The 18,713-nt window shown below is 34.3% G+C and overlaps 2 protein-coding genes across 5 annotated transcripts in view; one reads left to right on the forward strand and one right to left on the reverse strand.

Annotated features, from left to right (window-relative positions):
• PPFIA2 (PPFI scaffold protein A2) overlaps window positions 1-14,639 on the forward strand; it is a 463,684-nt gene extending 449,045 nt beyond the window's left edge. For 2 of the 4 annotated variants that reach the window (XM_087868891.1, XM_087868889.1), the window contains 5 exons: window positions 5,904-6,079; window positions 6,978-7,046; window positions 10,215-10,374; window positions 11,627-11,718; window positions 13,745-14,639. In XM_087868891.1, coding sequence (XP_087725017.1) covers window positions 5,904-6,079; window positions 6,978-7,046; window positions 10,215-10,374; window positions 11,627-11,685 — 464 coding nt within the window. In that variant the 3' untranslated portion in view covers window positions 11,686-11,718; window positions 13,745-14,639. The remainder of the gene's footprint in view (window positions 1-5,903; window positions 6,080-6,977; window positions 7,047-10,214; window positions 10,375-11,626; window positions 11,719-13,744) is intronic. The other 2 variants (XM_087868890.1, XM_087868892.1) reach the window with 1 other exon arrangement.
• A 1,208-nt stretch (window positions 14,640-15,847) lies between these two features.
• ACSS3 (acyl-CoA synthetase short chain family member 3) overlaps window positions 15,848-18,713 on the reverse strand; it is a 149,572-nt gene continuing 146,706 nt past the window's right edge. Inside the window, exon 16 of the mRNA XM_045779883.2 lies at window positions 15,848-18,006. Coding sequence (XP_045635839.1) covers window positions 17,938-18,006 — 69 coding nt within the window. The 3' untranslated portion in view covers window positions 15,848-17,937. The remainder of the gene's footprint in view (window positions 18,007-18,713) is intronic.

Consider the following 18,713-nt stretch of genomic DNA (forward strand, 5'->3'; position numbering starts at 1 on the left):
GTGTCATCATTATTTCTTTTTCGCTACTTTTATGAACATTAAACATAAACGTAAAAAGAATATCACTTTATAAGGTGACTATCCCATCTAGGACATATTCTTGATTTTTTAAAAATTGCATTGACCTCTTATGAACAAATGAATCATGAACAAATGATCATGAACAAATGAATAAATTGAGATTTATTCCTCTGAACTTAATTATACATTCTGTTTGTTCTAAAGATACCTCTGTGTAGATATTTTTGTCAAACTTTTAATAGAACATTCTCATTTGATTCAGAGAAACATGGTATATAATATATTTATAGCAGTTCATCTATATCATTTGAATTTTATTTCAATGCTTAGAAATTTTATTTTTGTATTATAGTTATAGAAATTATATACGGTTTTATATAGAAGTTACACAGAGATTTCTCCTCTGTAAATGAGACTAATCCATTAATAATTTTAGCTATAATTGTAAGTCAAAGAAATGATTCAGAAGCATTACTAATTGCTGCAACTATTGTGTGTACAAAAAGGTTTGATTTGAATAAGACACTCCCTATTACAGATTAGAAAAGTATTATACTTAATAATTAATTGTCTAAATGTTGAGAAGTGCCTTAATATACAGGGGGAAGAATTGTTCAAAAGAACATGTTAGATCTTATACTTACTAGACACCACTTTACTTTTATTATTATTGAGGAGAGAAAATTTAATTGTTGGGTATAAGTATCTATGAGTCTTTTTCGGTAAAAATCATCAGTCCACTTAGGTCCATTTATATTTTTTTAAAGGAAAAGAATTCTCATTAAGGGAAATATCAACAAATTTTTTGTGGTAGATTTTGGATACAAGCAGTGTCTCCATTTACTGTTCCCCAGGAGTTGATATGTGGGAGCATTTCATCAAATTCAATAGATGTTTGTACATTAATTGTTCATAGTTAGGCATGAGTCTCTGTTTTCATCTTCACTTCCTTTGGGGCTCACTTTATTTTTTTATTGTTTTTTTCATATTATGTACTTCATTTTTTTAATAATAATTTTTTTATTATGTTAGGTTATGGGGCTCACTTTAAATATGAAAATATTATGTACTGCATGTTACATTACCCTTCCCTTCCCATTCCAGTTTAGCACTTTTTTTATTTTTTAGGATTATCTTAGACTTCTCTCATTTTCATTTGTGATAAACAATGTCAGAAATGAGAAACGAACTGAGGGCTTCAGAGGGGAGGGGGTGGGGGAATGGGATAGACCGGTGATGGGTAGTAAGGAGGGCACGTATTGCATGGTGCGCTGGGTGTTATACGCAACTAATGAATCATCGAACTTTACATCAGAAACCAGGGATGTACTGTATGGTGACTAACATAATAAAAAAACATTAAAGTAAAAAAATAAAAAATAAAGAAATTACTTTTATCTTTGGCAGTTTTGGGACAGCACATTAGTTCTAGTAGAATGGGCTTGAATGCACGTGAAGGTGATTGGTTAGTATATTTTTCAAAATACGGTTCATTTGAGAGTAGATAGACACACAATGGATTTCTTGTAACAGTTCATTTGACTCATTACTTAGGAGCAAAAAAGTGTTTTTCCATTATCAAAATTGAGTTGTTTGATTTCACTTTATTTTGGGGCCCCAGGAAATTGCAGGTTGTTTTCAGTACATTGTCATTCAGTTGAATTGAAATTTGGGAACGAATCGATTAAAGAAAGAACCTAGAAAGAAATCTATGCTTGACCTAACAAAAGATGTTTTAGCACACAAATAGACTTTACCCATGGGATACCACTTTCTAGTTTTCTTCCTGAAGTGTTTTTTCCAGTTAGACTTTATTATGCTTGGTCTCACCACATGGAATGCTTCATATGTAGGTAGATGTAAAAGAGAAGGAGAAATTACCCATTTGGCCCTACACCAAATATTGTATTAGTATTTGGCAGCTACTGGTTCGAGCATAGCCTGAGAAAAACTGCTGTGATTCACTATGATTGTACACGGACAGCTCCATATGAGAGGAGGCCATGAGTGAGATCATAAATAGCTCCTGTTTCCTGTAACAAATCCAATGACATTTGCAGGAATAACTCTCGACGCTGACAAGGGGTCTCTGTTACTATCTGAAGTGTTAATTAACCTTGACCTTAATAAACAGCTTTCTGAAATGAGGGGACCATGTGACTATCAGGAATGTACTAACATTTAATTTGCTGCTAGGAAACAGTCAACACTGATGTCTAGCCATTTATTGTTGAGGTCAAGAGGATCCTTACAAAACTTTAAAGTCAGGGCATAAATTCTGCTTGAAAATAGATTTATAGGAGGGGACCTGATCTACAAAATGGAAAAAAAAAAAAAAGTAAGTTGTTGTTCCAAAAGAATAAAGCTTTAATTAGTGCCTTATTTACCTTCACCCTGTAAATAAATGGATTATTTTCTATTTATTATTTTATGAATTTGAGGACTCTTTGCTGCAGGTGTGGCAGTGGACTTTCAGTGAAGATATATTCGCAGAAATATGGTAAATACAAATGTCTTAGATTATCAAAATATAAACCCATCTCTAGAAAACACTTCCTACGTACAGATCCACTTGATGCAAAGGGAACTGGACGGTTTTGTTATTTTCTGAGGAAACCGTTGTCACATTAGTTTTAAAAAATACTGCACTTAGTGAAAGCAGTTGGAGAACTGATGCTGTCATCAGTTCTATACATACCTGCCCAAATTTTGAAGTGCAAGTTTAGTGCAACCAATAGTTTGAACTAATCAGTTGTTATCAATAGTAGTTGACTTATGTAACCAAAATAGAATTCTAACCAACTTATATCCCATTTTCTGAGATTTAACACCTCAATAGAACAAACTAATGAAAACTCAGAGGAAAACATACACTTTAGGAATGACCCAGGGAGACCCAGTGAATTGAATTTATTTATTTATTTATTTATTTATTTATTTAGCCTTGTTGAAGGCTTGGGGAAAGAAAGACCCCTAAGTGTGAGGGAGACAATAAACATCCTACTCCCTAAAGAAATTCATTCTGCTTTGGCTGGAACAGGAAATGGTAATAAGACTGTGGAAGCGGGCATTTATGAGTCTTTCTTCACATGTCCCTCATGAACTAAAAAAAATATAAGGATTAGAAAAGATCCCAGTAATCTAATGATACGCCTTATAATTCAAATTAATATGTGAATTTAGCAGGGTCTGTATATAAAAATTCAATATGGCTAAAACGAAATGAACTACCAAACCGTGAAAAGACACGAAGGGACCATAAATGCATACGGTTAACTGAAAGAAAAGTACTGTATGATTCCAACTATGCGGCATTCTGGAAGAAGTAAAGCTATGGACACAGGAAAAATTGATCAGTGGTTGCCTACAGTTAGTGGAAAGGGAGGAATAAGTAAATGTTGCCCAGGGGGTTTTTAGGGCAGTGAAACTATTCTGTATGATGCTATAATGATGAATACATGTTATACATTTGTCCAAACCTGTATACACCACCAAGAGTGAACCCTCATGTTAACTGTGGACTTTGTGTCAATGCAGGTTTGTCTAATGTAGCAAATGTAGCACTCTGGTGAGGGATTTTGTAGTCAGGGAGGCTGGGCATCTATGGGGGCAGGAAGTATATGGGAACACTGTACTTTCTGCTCAATTTTGCTGTGAACTTAAAAATACTCTTTAAAAATAAAGGCTATTTTAAAGTTTCAATAGAAAAGCTACTAGATTTCCCAAAGTGTTCTTTATACTTTTTCTGGAAAATGACAGAATATATTGTCTCCCTTCGGAGGCTGGATTAAGGTGTCAGCAGGGTTGGTTCCTTTTAAGGACTGTGAGGAAGAGCCAGGTCCATGCCTCTCTCCTACCTTCTGCTGGTTTTCTGTTAATCTTGACGTTTCTTGACTTTTAAACACATCCCCCTGATCTTTGCCTTGATCTTCATGTTTGTTTTCCTTGCGTGCATATCTTATTTCCAACTTTCCCCTTTTCAGAAGGAAATGATCGTATTGGATTGGGGCCCACCCTAATAACCTTATTTTAACTAGATTACTTCAGTAAAGAACATATCTCTAAGTAAGGTTACATTCTGAAGTAGTGGGGATTAGGACTTCAACATATGAATATTGGGAGGACACAATTCAATCCATAACAACAAATTTATCGTAATGGCTAAAAACAAGCAAATAAAACAAAACATATGAAAAATACAAAGTATCGATAAAGATGCAGATTTTTATACATTGCCATTGGGGGTTTAAATTGTGAGAGTGGAATTTATTTAGCATATATATGGATATTCAAAGCAGCACTATCCTTAATAACCCACAGTGGAATCTAGCCAAATGTCCATCAACAGTAGAATGGATCAATTGTGGCATAATCATACAGTGGGATACTAAATAACAATAAAAATGAACAAGGTATTTCTATTTCCTATAGAACAGATGAATCCTATATTGAGTGAAAGACACAGACACAAAAGTACTTACTGTACAATTTCATTTATAAAAAGCTCAAAAATCTCAAACCTTAAAAGCAAAACTAATCTGTGCTTAAGAATAGCTAGAATATTGGTTACTGTTGACATGAGGACAGTGACTGAGAACATGACATGAGGGCAGAGGTATCACTTTATTGCTTTAATGGTATGCACAAACCTAACTTGATTATAATTGAATGCATTAGGACAAATGAGTAATGCTTTTGAAAAACTTAAACAATATATAAATACTCTCTACCCCCCAAGTCCCCCCAAAACCCAAATATTACCCTGATTTTTGTAGACATTTATAATTTAAATGGGGGAAGATGAGGGCAGATAAACAGTTGGGGTTGAAGAATATTTCCCAAAGTATTATATATATATACTTTTTTTTTCTGGAAAAGCTATATGTTTCATTCAAAAAGAAAAAAGATTGACAGGAAAACAACTTTTACTGTAATAGTAAATTATGAGCTTCATTTCCCTTTCTACAGGATTAGGGGGAAAAAAGTTTTCATTTTTTTACATTCCCTTGTAAGTTCCTTAACATTCTTTCTTTTTTGTAGAACATTCTGGTTCTTCTATTTTACTGGTTTTTATGTAGAATGCTATCAACTCATAATGAGAAGAAATGGAAAAAATAAAAGATAAAATATACTTTAATATGTTTTGGTCTAAGGAAAGGCATATATGACATTTTTCTCTGAAGATTTTAGTTTTAGAAAGTAAAATTCAAAGTGTTTTATCCCTCAGTAAAATACTACTTTTCAACCTAAAAGGAAAAACAACTTGTGACTTGACTGAATGCTTGATTTTTGCATTAGTATGTGATTGAAAAATAATGAATTGACAAAGTAGTGGGATAAGTAGCAAACTATGGAATCCCCTTTCTATCTTACTGTTCTGTTCTTGGATTTATTGCTTCAGGTAAAAAAAAAAATAAAGTATCTCTAGTCCATATGCAGTATTTAATGGTTAAAAAACAATGATGAAGAACCATATTAGCTTCTCATTTTGCCATCTTTACTGAATAGCTGTGGATCAAGACACAAATGAGAAATGTCCCCATCTGGTGGTAAAATCACTGAACTTCAGACAGACCCCTAGAGCTCTAGAATGAAACAGGAAACACTTTGAGACATTGCAAGTTTTGGAGGATGGCAGTCCTTTTCAGTGATAACGAGCACTCTTCAAATGACAACTTTTTTTTCCTCTAGGCTATAAGTAGCATAGGTGAGTTATGGGAACGGTAAATACGTGCAGCACGAGGGGGCAGGTGCAGCAGCGAGCGGATAAAGAAATCGGCATAAATTCTGACTTGGCCAGACACCTGTGGCTCATTTCAGCCAGTGGGTTTGTATATCATGCAAAATACTGCCGCCTAAAATGATAACACCTCTTTTCCTAGATGTGTTGGTGTGGAGCAATGATCGAGTTATTCGCTGGATACAAGCAATTGGACTTCGAGAATATGCAAATAATATTCTTGAAAGTGGTGTGCATGGCTCACTTATAGCCCTGGATGAGAACTTTGACTACAGCAGCTTAGCTTTATTACTGCAGATTCCCACACAGAACACCCAGGCAAGCCTCTTTATGCTGTAGTTGTACTGTGTCCTAATTCATATAACGATAAACTAAACTTTTAGAGAAAAAACAAAAGTCGGCTGTGTATTCATGATTCCTAATGCAAGTTAGCTCAGCTCAACCTTTGAAATTTGTCATTGGGGTTTTAATTAGAAGCCACTGGATTTCTAGCCAAAACAAAATCATAAAATTAAGCAGGAAAAGGGATTTAGAGGTTGTGTAGTCCAGCCTTCCACCTGAATGCCAGATTTCCCAAAACGATATCCCTGGCAGATGGCTTTCAGTCTCTGCCTCCCTGAGAGGCGTTCATTTCTATTTACATGTCTGAATTAGACACTTAGCAATGAGGATGCCACTGATTCCCCAGCCAGGATAATTATTTGAAATCATCAGAGTTCCTTAAAAACTTAAAAGAAAGCCTGCAAGCTTCATCACAGGACTAAGAAATCAGATATCCAGAGATAGGGTATAGGAATTCTAATTATCTCAAGTTTCCCCGAAATAATGATCATTGGCCAGGTTTAAGAATAGATGTGATAAATATCATGCGTAGATGTGATAAAAATTTGGCAGTCAACTTCACTTTTTATTTTGTTTTTATATATTGCAAAGTTTATATAAAATTTTCAGTTGGACTAAAGTAACAAAGTGAGGTCAGTGCCCCTTGACCTCAGACATGTATGCGAGACTATCTCTCCATTGTCCATAAACTAAAGAAAATTGCCCTGCCTTATGTTTATAACTAAAACTTACAATGGCTCACAGACATGGAGGACTAAAAACTTAAGCCCCCATAAATAAAATAGGATTTGTAATGTTTTCTCGAATGTAATCTCTAAGATTGTTAAAATAAAATGCAACTTCAGCAATGATAACTGTACTTTGATGTCGACAGGCAAGGCAGATTCTTGAAAGGGAATACAATAACCTCCTGGCTCTGGGAACTGAACGGCGACTAGACGAAGTAAGTCCTTCTGTATCATTCACAAGGGATCTCAGAGTACAAGTAAAGCGTCTTTCAAGGAGTAGTGCTCAAAAATTAATCAGATGCTTGTCCCCTGGATAGAATATAGAAGTTTCCCCAGTATTGTTCTTAAGTATTACATTTTATGACTCATTTGGTTTTGGAAAAACCTTTATGAATTCATAAATATCATATCAGCAGTTAGGAACATGAAGAAGTAATTCGGAAACAGGCTCTTTCATGAGCTGTGACTGTAAAATTATGTTGAGTGACATTTAAAAAAAAAAGCAATGATAACACTAATCCTGATAAATTCAGCTTTTTAATAAGGAGTGTGCTTATTTCTTAAATATCAGTATATCTTCACAGGAAATTTTAGGATATTAAAATGAAGAGAAAACTTGCTTTCAGTAAATGGGAAGCTTTTCATTATTTTAGATAGCAATATTGAGTTTTCCTTAAAAACATATGAAAAACAGTTTGACAGTCATAGGAGTTGAAAGTTATATGGAATGCAAGAATCCCAAACATCATATATGCATGTTAAAATTATTTGGAAAACAATAAGCGTGTCAGTAGTCTCCTGAGATAAGGAATACAGGGGCATTGGCGAACTCTGCATTTATAGATGCTGTGGACTTTAACAGTCCTTTTGAGTTTTTTACAGGGTCTTTCTGGAAGAAGTAAGAAGAGAATGTGAATATGAAGTGGAAAATGCAGAGATGCATAATGTTTCTTGGCTATAGAGAAAAGCTGATTAAAATAATTTGTGAATGAACCCAGCAAATCCTAAAATGAGGCAGTTATTCCACATTCAGATGGGCAGGACTGATAATCTTGGGTTTATAATACCCAGGCTTTCCTTTGCAGAAGAGGTTATAGACAGATTAGCTCTACAGACTTGACCTCAGCCAACTTCCTGCAAATTCAAAGTCCTATCCAATCACGATAATGATTCATATTTTTAAAACCCAGTTAATACTTAACTGATTTTAATTTTATAAGTTGTTTGATAGTCTTTTTAGTCCTTATTCTTAATTGTTGAATCAAAAAGATAGTCTACATAAACCCTACGTCCTTTTGAACACAGTTATTCTCCTTGCTTTAAAATTGCAAAAGGAATTTTAATAAAAATTATTAAAGATCTGTCCTATTGCTATATTTTAAAATGTGGATTGACCCAAAGGAGCCAGGTAGAGAGTTAGTGTTGCTTTCTGAAAGTAATAAATAAGCAGAAAGGTCTAAATGGAATGTGACTATCTGCCTTTAAGGTATGCTGCATCTTTTTCTTATTGTTAAAAACATGGCACATGATTTTATTACTCAAAACCTGTAGTCTCTTTTGTCCTAGTTTTTTGTTGTTTTTTGTTTTGTTTTGTTTTTTATTTTTTTGAGTGTGAACAAAAATAGCTAAACAACTTACCCAGAACCAGAGCGTACTTGTTTCTGGGGCTGATGACATTCAGCTTCCACTAAAAGAATTTGAGAAGTGCTCATGTGCTTCTATAGACTTGGACTTCAATTAAGTGGGTATCTTTTAACCTCGCCTCATGGAAACTTTTTCCTCTGATGTTGTCGCTTGTAGGTCCTATTAACTTTCTGCTGTAACACCGAATTAAAAGAGCAAAAGGAGTCATTATTTAAATCCTCAGCTTGCTTATTTTTCAGTCCTTAACCCATACATTTATAGGAATTGTATATCCCTACAATGTAATGTAGTGTTTAGTAGAACTAAGAATATCTATCTTTATGCAACAACTCTGTCAAAATTCAAGAAATCAGAGAGGCCACAACTGTGAAATTCTGTTCCTTTTCTTTATTTATAAACATTTGGAATTCTAGGACCATGTGGAACCTGGCAGCTAAGAAAAAGGACAAGCAGACATCTCTTAAATTGTAAAATGGCTACCTAATCTAACCAAAATTTAGATTTGGATAAAAAGGATTCTAGTAGAACAATGGATACAGTAGTAGCAAATGGATACATTGTGTGTGTGTGTGTGTGTGTGTGTGTGTGTGTGTGTGTGTGTATATAAAATTTCATAAATTATTTTCTTTTCCAAAATGACTCTGAATGTCAATTAAATTAGCAATCTATGATGAAGAATACCTTATATTTTACTCATTTATAACGATGATAATTTGAGCTAAATATTGATCTATTATTCCATACGCCAAAATGAAGTCACCTGGGCTAGGAGGGTCAGCACCACATACTGAGCTGTAACTTCAGGGAATAGACAGCCATTGCCTACATAAGAAACTTAATGATAAAAGAAGATAAGATCTATGTATGATGATTAATATATTCCTTAGAATTTGACACAAAGAATAATTTGTGTTTAATAAAGAACAATACTAGTTAGACATTAGGTTACATATCACTCCTTACGAATTTAGAGAAAGTTCATTGTATCTGAGCAGACACTTTGTGTATGAACAGAGAGGGAAGAGAATGTATCATTATGATATAACAGAATCAGCAACGAGAATTAACACTTGTAAAACAGCAACCAGAATTATAATATGATTTTAGTGGCATCTAAGGAGCACATGGATTTATTAAAAGGATAGTTTCCGGGCTGCACAGGTTTTTCAGTAAACTACAGGTTAATTCAGTATCAGCTGAAATCTGACAAATGACAAATTTAGAGTTTCTTACACAAACTATAGGCTATAGTATCTCATATGATCCAGGCTATATCAAATATAGCTTGCCCCTTTCTCTTGTTTACATAAAAGTAAAATTTATAAAGTGGTTCTTCAAATTTGTGAGGCAAATGCAGTTTGGCTAACACTTGTTAAACTAAATATGTCATCTCATACAGTAAAATGAGTTTGGATTGAAGTGTAACAAAGAATAGCTAATATTCTTTTCAGAGAAAATTTTTGGGGTTTCACTTTAGATTTTCAAAACTATTTACTTTTGTAGATAACAAATCTTAGATTTGAAGTCACAGGACCATTTTTATAAAAATGTTTCTGTTGCAAATCTGTGTGTTATCATTTTGGAATCAGTAGAACACTCAGAATAAAGCACAATATTCCATATGTATGCTTTACAGACTGAATATAAATCATCAAAACTACATGTTTCTAAGCACACAGTTTTAAGTACCTGGACTAGTTTACTTGTTATCGCATCAAATTATAATTTTGTATTGGCAGAGTGATGACAAGAATTTCAGGCGCGGGTCAACATGGAGAAGACAGTTTCCCCCCCGTGAGGTACATGGAATCAGCATGATGCCTGGGTCCTCAGAAACACTGCCGGCTGGATTCAGGTTAACCACAACATCTGGGCAATCGAGGAAAATGACAACAGATGGTACAGTAGTTTTGCATTTCTGCTTATAAAATAAAAAAAAAGAAAGAAAAAAAAACAGTTTAGCAAATGCTAGTATCATTCTCTGACCTTGCATAGCTTTCTGGAATTCTTAAGTTGGTTTGCTCTGCTTGAAGTTTACTTTGCTTTCATCAAAAACCAGACTCTTGTAAATGGCTAATGCATGAACCCATGGCACCTCGTTCACATTTTTAAAAAGAATTTAGAAAATCCTTAAAAGGACAATTTTGGCTAATGTCCACATCTAGGAAGAACAATACTCATCTGCATGATTTGTGTTTCTTTACTCTTCTATTCTCAAAGTAATTTCTTTAGTTAGAGGTTGGATTTGGACTAATGGTCCTTAGTGGATGGAAATTAACTGCGTGGTCACCCTACGTGTTTGAATATTGTGAGTTTTATATTTTGTCTTAGAAACCCAGACTATTCAGATATTTTCACCTCTGACCAAGGCAGAAGGCCTTAAATAAACAAGCACAACTATGAGAAGAGAATTAAACAAACACAAAGCCAATAGTAATTTCCCAGTTAGTATTATTTCCTTCTGTGGACATTAGACTTGTGTTACATACTTCACAAAGGAAAACAGCCATTCTGAAGGCGAGACCACTTTGAAATAGTAGTCACAAAGTTATTTCTATTTGTTAGGCATAAAAAAAAAAATATATATATATATATATATATATATATATATATATATATATATATATAGTCCCACTCTCTTTATTAAGACAATTGCCTAGAGTCATTATTTCTTTTCAAGGTTATAGCTATCATGGCCCTTAAAATTAGTTCCAATTTAAACCATGATCTCTGATCTACATGTCTTCTAACTTGTTAATATTATGGAACATTTTAACAAAATTCATGAGGAATTTAATGTGATTAAAATTAGTGAAGAAGCTCTTCAATACTTGGAGAAAAAAATCCACTATACTGAATTCTTTGGGAGCAACCTTTGCTTCAAAAACAGAAGCACCGTGGGGAGCTGCTTTTGTTACAGGCTTCGTCTAAGAAGGAATACACAACAACTCGAAAGCACAGCTGAATCACAGTGGAATGAATTTTCATTAGTAACTTGGTCTAGTGGGAAGGGATATGAGTGGCTTATGTCTGAGAGAAAGAAGGTCTACTGATATGTTCAGGATCCCTTTACGCAGGGGATCGTCTTTCTCATCTGAGATTTTGTGCTCGACCATCTAAGTTCCTCTAAAGCACTTTTCTCCGTTTGCAGTTGCTTCATCAAGACTGCAGAGGTTAGACAACTCCACTGTTCGCACATACTCATGTTGACACGCCACTCAAAGGAGGCAGCACTGACTTGCTGTGAGTAGCTTTCCTTGGCTGACAAACACCAAACAACCCAAAAGCGGGACCTACATAGACTAGTAAATATACACGATACTCTTCGGGATGGCCTAGCAGTCCAGAAGGGAGATAACCCTTTCTGATTGCTAGAAGGTAGAAGACAAACCTTAATATCGTAGCTCTTAATCTAGTCTTTCTGATCACCCTGTGCCCGCTCCGATTGATGTGAGGTCCCGCCGTTGGAGGCCTGTCACTCTCTTATTACACATCAGCAGGTCGCAGCCCCGGCCACCGTCACCTACTTTGGAGTAGCATTATATGTGGACGCACATAGCATTTTACGGAGGACAGTTCGGCACTTTCAGAATAACACACTTCTAAGTGAATATTTTAGGTAGGGGAAGCTGAAGTAAGCAGAGAGTGATTCTAGTAGGTACACAGAGTCAAATGGTAGCAGAGGCAGGAAAATGACTTAGAGGTGATTTATTATTAAAAACAAAAGGATAACTGAAAATTTTGAACTTTTAGCATGTTGTTTTTCATCGATGCGATTTATATTTGTTGAGAACAAATATGAGTTTTAAGTAACTGGGGCTTACAGGGTAGGAACAAAGTGAAATTATAAGAATGGCAAATAGGACAAAACCTTCATAAATAATGGTAAGGTAGCAAGCATCTGTATTAAGAGAAATACCTACCTGATGGAATCTACTTCCAAGTCCATATATAAATGGAGTTTGACTGAAAAGCTGTCGGTAGTTAGACTGATTTCCTGGATTATAAATTTCAAGTGCTCATGAAACTTTTTTAAGCTAAAACTGAGTTTTACCAAAATATTTACCATTTATAATAAATTAATATTTTAGAAACATATGTTTAGAGCCATATTTAGAAGCCGATGTGTGCACAGGGGTGGGGAGAGGAAGCAGTTACAGGCAGAGGAACAGCTCATCTTGTGCTCTTTATTCATTGCCTTGAACTAAAAGCTCCATGCAATTTATTGTTGGTCTTTGGGGCCTAATATGGGAGCTGGTATGCTGCCTTATTTGGGTCACTGTTTGAAGCTGCTGATAAAACAAAAAGCTTTCTGATAAGAGATTTAATTTCAGAATGTAAAACCTAACATTAAAAATTTAATTATGGTATACAATTTGGCATCTAATTAGGCATGATCTAAAGTATGTAATGATTTGGCTAAATAAGAGGCTTTCCAAAATACTGTTTGTAATAGCTTCTACACATAACATGATAATTTCCCCAGGAACTGAATACTTCACTAATTTACAAATGACCATTTAATATGTTGAGTAGTGCTTGCTTCTTAGTTCCTGACTGATGGGTAGAATTACTCTTTAACTATTTGCAGTCTGTATTTTGTGCATGGCATTCTAGTTCACATTTCCTAGTTTTCACCATTAAATGAGGTAAAGGTATTTATTTACAACAACCTAATCTAGGACAACCAATTTCTGTTAGCACTTTTGTTATTAAGAGAATTCAGAACATATCATTTAGTGTTGCATTTGTGTCAGGAAAAGAAATTGTGAGCTTTTCCTAAGTTCCTTATGACAGGAAAGAATCAGTGATGCCACAGCTCTGATACAGATCCTTTAACATACGTCATTTATTACCATTGTTTTCATCACAATTAAATAAAGGTGTCTTTTTAAGAGCTCTGAAAGATACGAACTAGAATATGACTCTCTTCCATGCATAGGTCAACTCAACCAAACTCACTGATGAGCAAGCTCTAAATTTTTCAAAAGGACTGCTCACATTTTCTGTGAATACCTTTGTTTCTATTTACCGCCATGCTTTCCGCAAACTTGAGCGAATCTCATCATTTACTAAATTGGCCTGCACAAAATCCGGCAAGAGCAAATGTTAATTACCTAAGCTCTCGGTCAGATCCTAGCTGGCATCCTGTCCACGGACTCCCAGGGCAGACGTAGGCAGGCTGCATGGAGATCACCAATGGTGTCAGAGGGGGATTGTCCAAGCTGGGAGCTGTCGGTAGACTAACGCTGTGCATTAAATATTTTAGATGTCTTTTCCGTCTACTCTACCTAAAGTGCACTACCATCTCAGAAGACGAACAGTGAAAACCTTTGTGAAGACTGAATTCTAAGGACACAACCATAAGTAATGGCTTATCAAGCTGAAAATGTGATCTGGGGGGAGTCAGATACTAAGTTTGATTAGTTTACTACAATTGTAAGAAAATGCTTAAGTCATTTGAATAATAAGCACCATCCACATCATAAATTCTGTACAACAGATGCTTTTATGAAATGGAGCCACTTGTTTTTTCATGTTTTATTGTAATATACTAGGCATTTATGTATTACTGTGTATTTCTTTTTAAATGTGTAAGTCTTATGTAAATGGATATAAATATGATTTTTAAAAAAAATAAAATATATGGTTCATGGAGTCTCGAGTGCAAACATTTGACAATTCCAAGTACTGTTTGTATTTTACCATTGCGCACCATTTTTACAGTTTTTGAATTGTAACAGTCAAATCGATATGTTCCTCCTTCAAGTCTGTCAATACTTAAAGCTGAAAACCTGCCTCTGATCATGTAAAAAGGAATGATTTAACCTGGAACTGGAGCCAAAAATAATCTTTCAAAGGCAATCAGGGATGTCCTATATCTTTAGAAATAGCACTGTGATGGCTCGATCTCCTTTTCAATACAAAACAGAGCTAAACTGTTTACAGGAGTCAAAAGCAATTATTAAAAAAAAATTTATAAGGAATAAACATTATCTTCTCTTGTTACCTGTGGACCAAGAAAAAAAAGAAAAAAAACTTCTTTACAAAGAACCACATGTTCATCAGATATCTTGAACCGCCAGCCAGCGCTGTTCAGTGAATGTCAACCACTGCAGAGTCTGAGGCTCATTTCCATTGAAAAAAAAAAAAAAAGACAAAACCCAGAAACCTTTCCCTTTTGTCAGTGTAACAGGGCATTAGCCAGACTTGTGTAATGTTATAAGCTTCTAGCCAAGATGGCCTTGTTGCGACTTCCCTGAAGTCAGTCTTTATCAGAGGAAATAAATGAAAGACAGAATGATTAACATATATAGTGTATAAAAGTATAGAAGAGTAATCTCTTCCCTGTGGCTTTATTTGGTGGTGTTACTGTTGTTTATTCTTTGTTTATATGGGAGATTTCAAAGTAAAACCTATTTAATAATACCATTTATCTAACTGCTGATTTTCTGCTGCTTGATCTTATGAAGCGCAAGACCTGTCATTAGTAATTTCCTTTTTGTATTTAATTTGCTATGTTTGCACGTACATTACATTTGTTTTGATGTCTATTTTTGTTTAACAGATTCAGTCAAAAGGTAATGGTAACAGAACCCTCTCCATTGTCAATAAAAAAAAAAATACTTCCAGTTCTCTGTTTAATCTTTGTTTTCTAGTCACGTAATGTTTAACAATTTACTTAAACCATAATGCAAATTTTCCTTTTAGTGACTCTCAATCTAATATTTATCTTCAACAGTGAGTCTGCCACAAGAGGGAGCACTAAACTTGCTTATGAAGGTGATTTTAAATTTTCTAGAAATGTTGCCCAAGCAGAAACAATGGGAAAGAGCTTTCTAAGCTCATCTGATCATGGGGATCTTGACTTAAGGAAGTGAAATGTAATATAGAAACTATGATATTATAATAACAAACGATTTGTATATACTCTCAATGAATGACTTAATCACATAATTTCTCCCCTTTAGAGATCATTTGGTAAGAAATAGTAATTGTTTATAATAGAGTCTAATGTACAGAGATAAAAAGATTCTACCTATTTCCTCAAAAAAAGTATAAAATACTCAACGTATAATTTCTGCCAGATTCTAAACTCCATTTAATGGATTAATAAGCTCAGAATCTCAGTATTTTTCCTTCTGACCATCTATCAACTTATGAATTTTGACATTTGTAACGATGAGAGCCTTCTCAAATACAATTTTATATAAATAAAAGTCCTCTTGAAATGTAAAGCAGATCTAATTTTTATATATTTAATGTATCGTCTTGAGCAAAATAACTCAATTGGAAAACACTTTTGCATAGATTTTAAAAGAACATCTTTAAATCTTTCCAATGTCTTACAGTAAAAAATTCCATGAAGATATCAAAAGAAGGCCATGTGGACTTTATTTCAGCACATTTAAATAAGATTATATTTTTAGTAACATTGTATTGTTATTTTTAAATATACATTTAATCCAGAATATTTTAGGTACAATCTAGTGAAAGTGCGTTATGGTAAGTATGAAAAAGAAAATTCTTTTTTTTTTTCCTCCCAGATTTTAGGCAATCAACAATTCAGGTGTATCTTTCTTGCCCCACTTTCAGTCACATGAAAGTAACAGTACTTCCTGTCCAGGCTCATGCACTGTTTTCCAATCCCACTCAACTGGAAAATAATTCAAGCCTGATTGCTAACGTGTCCCTTCAGAATTGATTTACAGGAAAAATGTGCAAGAGATTCTACAGATGTACCCTTCACACATGCCTTTGTTTATACCTTTTGCAAATGAACAATGATGTGCATTCTGCCAAAGAATTTGCCATTTCAAATTAACTGAATCTTATATGAAAAAATAAGGTAATACATTTTAAACATTAAAAATGTATTATTCGTTAAGATTACAGTTGTGATTATGAGTAAAATGTACCCAATAGAAGAGTCACTTTAAGGAACCGACGGCTTCAAATTATAAGTTGAATGTCTGTCTAGTTGGTTTAATTCAGGCTACTAAAATAATTAAAAAGAATGGTTAGCTGACTATATTTTTTCAGGTGTAACAATCAAGAAGCCGATTGAAGCAAATAGGACTTTCCTTTGAGAAGCCATTTATTTATACAGCCTATGGTCCAAAAAAAGCTATCATTTTCAGAATGTCTTATACTGGTTGTAATTTTTATGAAACAAACAAGTAAATAAGCTCTTACGTGTTATCTCTCACATACATTTCATGTGCCCAGACTATTACGTTAGGACGGCTGCTCTTAGAAGTAATGTTCCTAATGGACTGAAAGATTGGGAAATACTTTGAGCACCATCAAAGACTCAGTGGGCATGGTATATTTTTTTATTTAAATGTATTCTTTGATAACTGATAGCATATAGAATCCCAAGTAATCCTAAGTAAATCACACATTTAACAATCTATATCAAGCTACTCTGGCTAATTGGCACATTACCATAAGCTTAGTAACAAAGACTCGTTTTCAATTACTTTTCTTAATTTCTCAATAATTTTCTATAAGATTAAATGGAAAGATGTGTTTGGATGTCACAATATTTTTTTAGTGAGTTATTGTTTAAAAATTCGAGATTTCACATAAAAATCTAGATTTGGGGTTTCTTAAAAACTCCTGGTCTCTAGCACAATGTATAAAGTTTCACATTTCTTCCTTAAGAACTTTCCTTGTCAGTTTTACCCCATTTGTGTGTCATTTGTTTGTTTTTATAGGAAGCTGGAATCATTAAGTGTACGGTCAACTAAGAACCTGAGACAGGAGGAACTCCAAACAGCTCTCATCTCCATGACAAAGAGATTGGATTAAATGACCTCTAGGATCTGTCAGGCATGTGATTTCCCTTGACTAAGTACAAATGACCTAAGGCAGAGCTGTACTCTGGTATCCAACCTTCCCTCAGGAAATGTATGACGAGACAGATCCTCCTATCCAGAAAATCAGCGGTCTAGATGATTACCTAAGACCTCCCATGTTAATCGATTTCATTTAAAATAACCATGCATGGGGACATCTCAAGAATATTAGAAAATATTCAGAATTTCTGTAAGAAAAATTATAATTATTTTCTGACTTCAACTTGAGTTTTAGGTTTGTGGTCAAAGCTACAGATTCCTCATTTCAGGAAGTAGCTCTATATTAATGTGTCTCTTTCAATTAAAATATTTGGGGGGGTCAATTTTTAAAAATCATACATTAGATATATTTTTCTTAAAGTGCTAGACAACCTATAAGGAGCCGTGTTATAGGCAACTTAAAAAGATGCCAATTGGGTCTAATCAGACAGAAGGCACAGGTCTTTCACTAGTCCTCAAGTACTGTTTCTTAGACCAAGCTTTACAATTCATATTTCAGTTTGCAAGTAATTTCTATTTAAGTATTTATGGGAAATAATTCCAAAAATTTGACTCCAATTAGAAAATTGATTCAAATGGACTCAAAATTAAGAAACAAAAGTCATGATGACTGCTTCAGCACTTCTTCTATGTGCCCAAAAATGCTGGGGTCTTCAATCGTAGGTGTTATCTGGAAAGAAAATACAAGTCAGATGAATGCTCTTCCTTGAACCCCTTCCATCTCTCTATAATTAAACAATTACCTGCAATACCGTATCCCCATTTTCTTATAAAAAGCACATAGAAACATTCAAAGAAAGGGGACACCAAATTTAACATTTGAGAATGTATATATAGTCTCCTAGAGTGATAAACTGTTCAGTTAGCAAAACTATAGGTCCTAAGTGGTACTTTCTCTAGAATTGCTCTAATGAGCCTTTCTATGTGCCTCTCTAGAATTTTTTTTTGCATTTACAACTACACTTTACTGCGGCATCACCTTCTGTTAGATCTTGAGGATTAAAGACATGTATATCTCTGCATGTATAAAGTGCAAAAAAATTTAAAGAATATATACACTTGAATTAGCCTGATGCTTGCCAAAACAATTTTCACTCCAAGCAGGAGAAATAATTAGCATATATGCATCAGTTAGAACTGTTCAAGCATGTATAACCAGCCTCAGTTGTTCACTTTCTCATTCAGTAATAGACATTAATGACCACAATGAAGGAAGTTGTGTCTTTAATTCAGTAAGAATGAGTTCCCACAAGTTGTTTGAATGTAAGTGACATTTTTACTAATAGTAAAAGTACTTCCATACACTGGTACCTATAATCTCGAAGCATATGGTGTTAATTACTCTGTGTTTCCACAATCCTCATTCCTAGAGAGTGG

This window comes from Ursus americanus, chromosome 17 (assembly GCF_024610735.1).
Source record: "Ursus americanus isolate L20-20 chromosome 17, mUrsAme1.1.p, whole genome shotgun sequence".
Lineage (NCBI taxonomy): Eukaryota > Metazoa > Chordata > Mammalia > Carnivora > Ursidae > Ursus > Ursus americanus.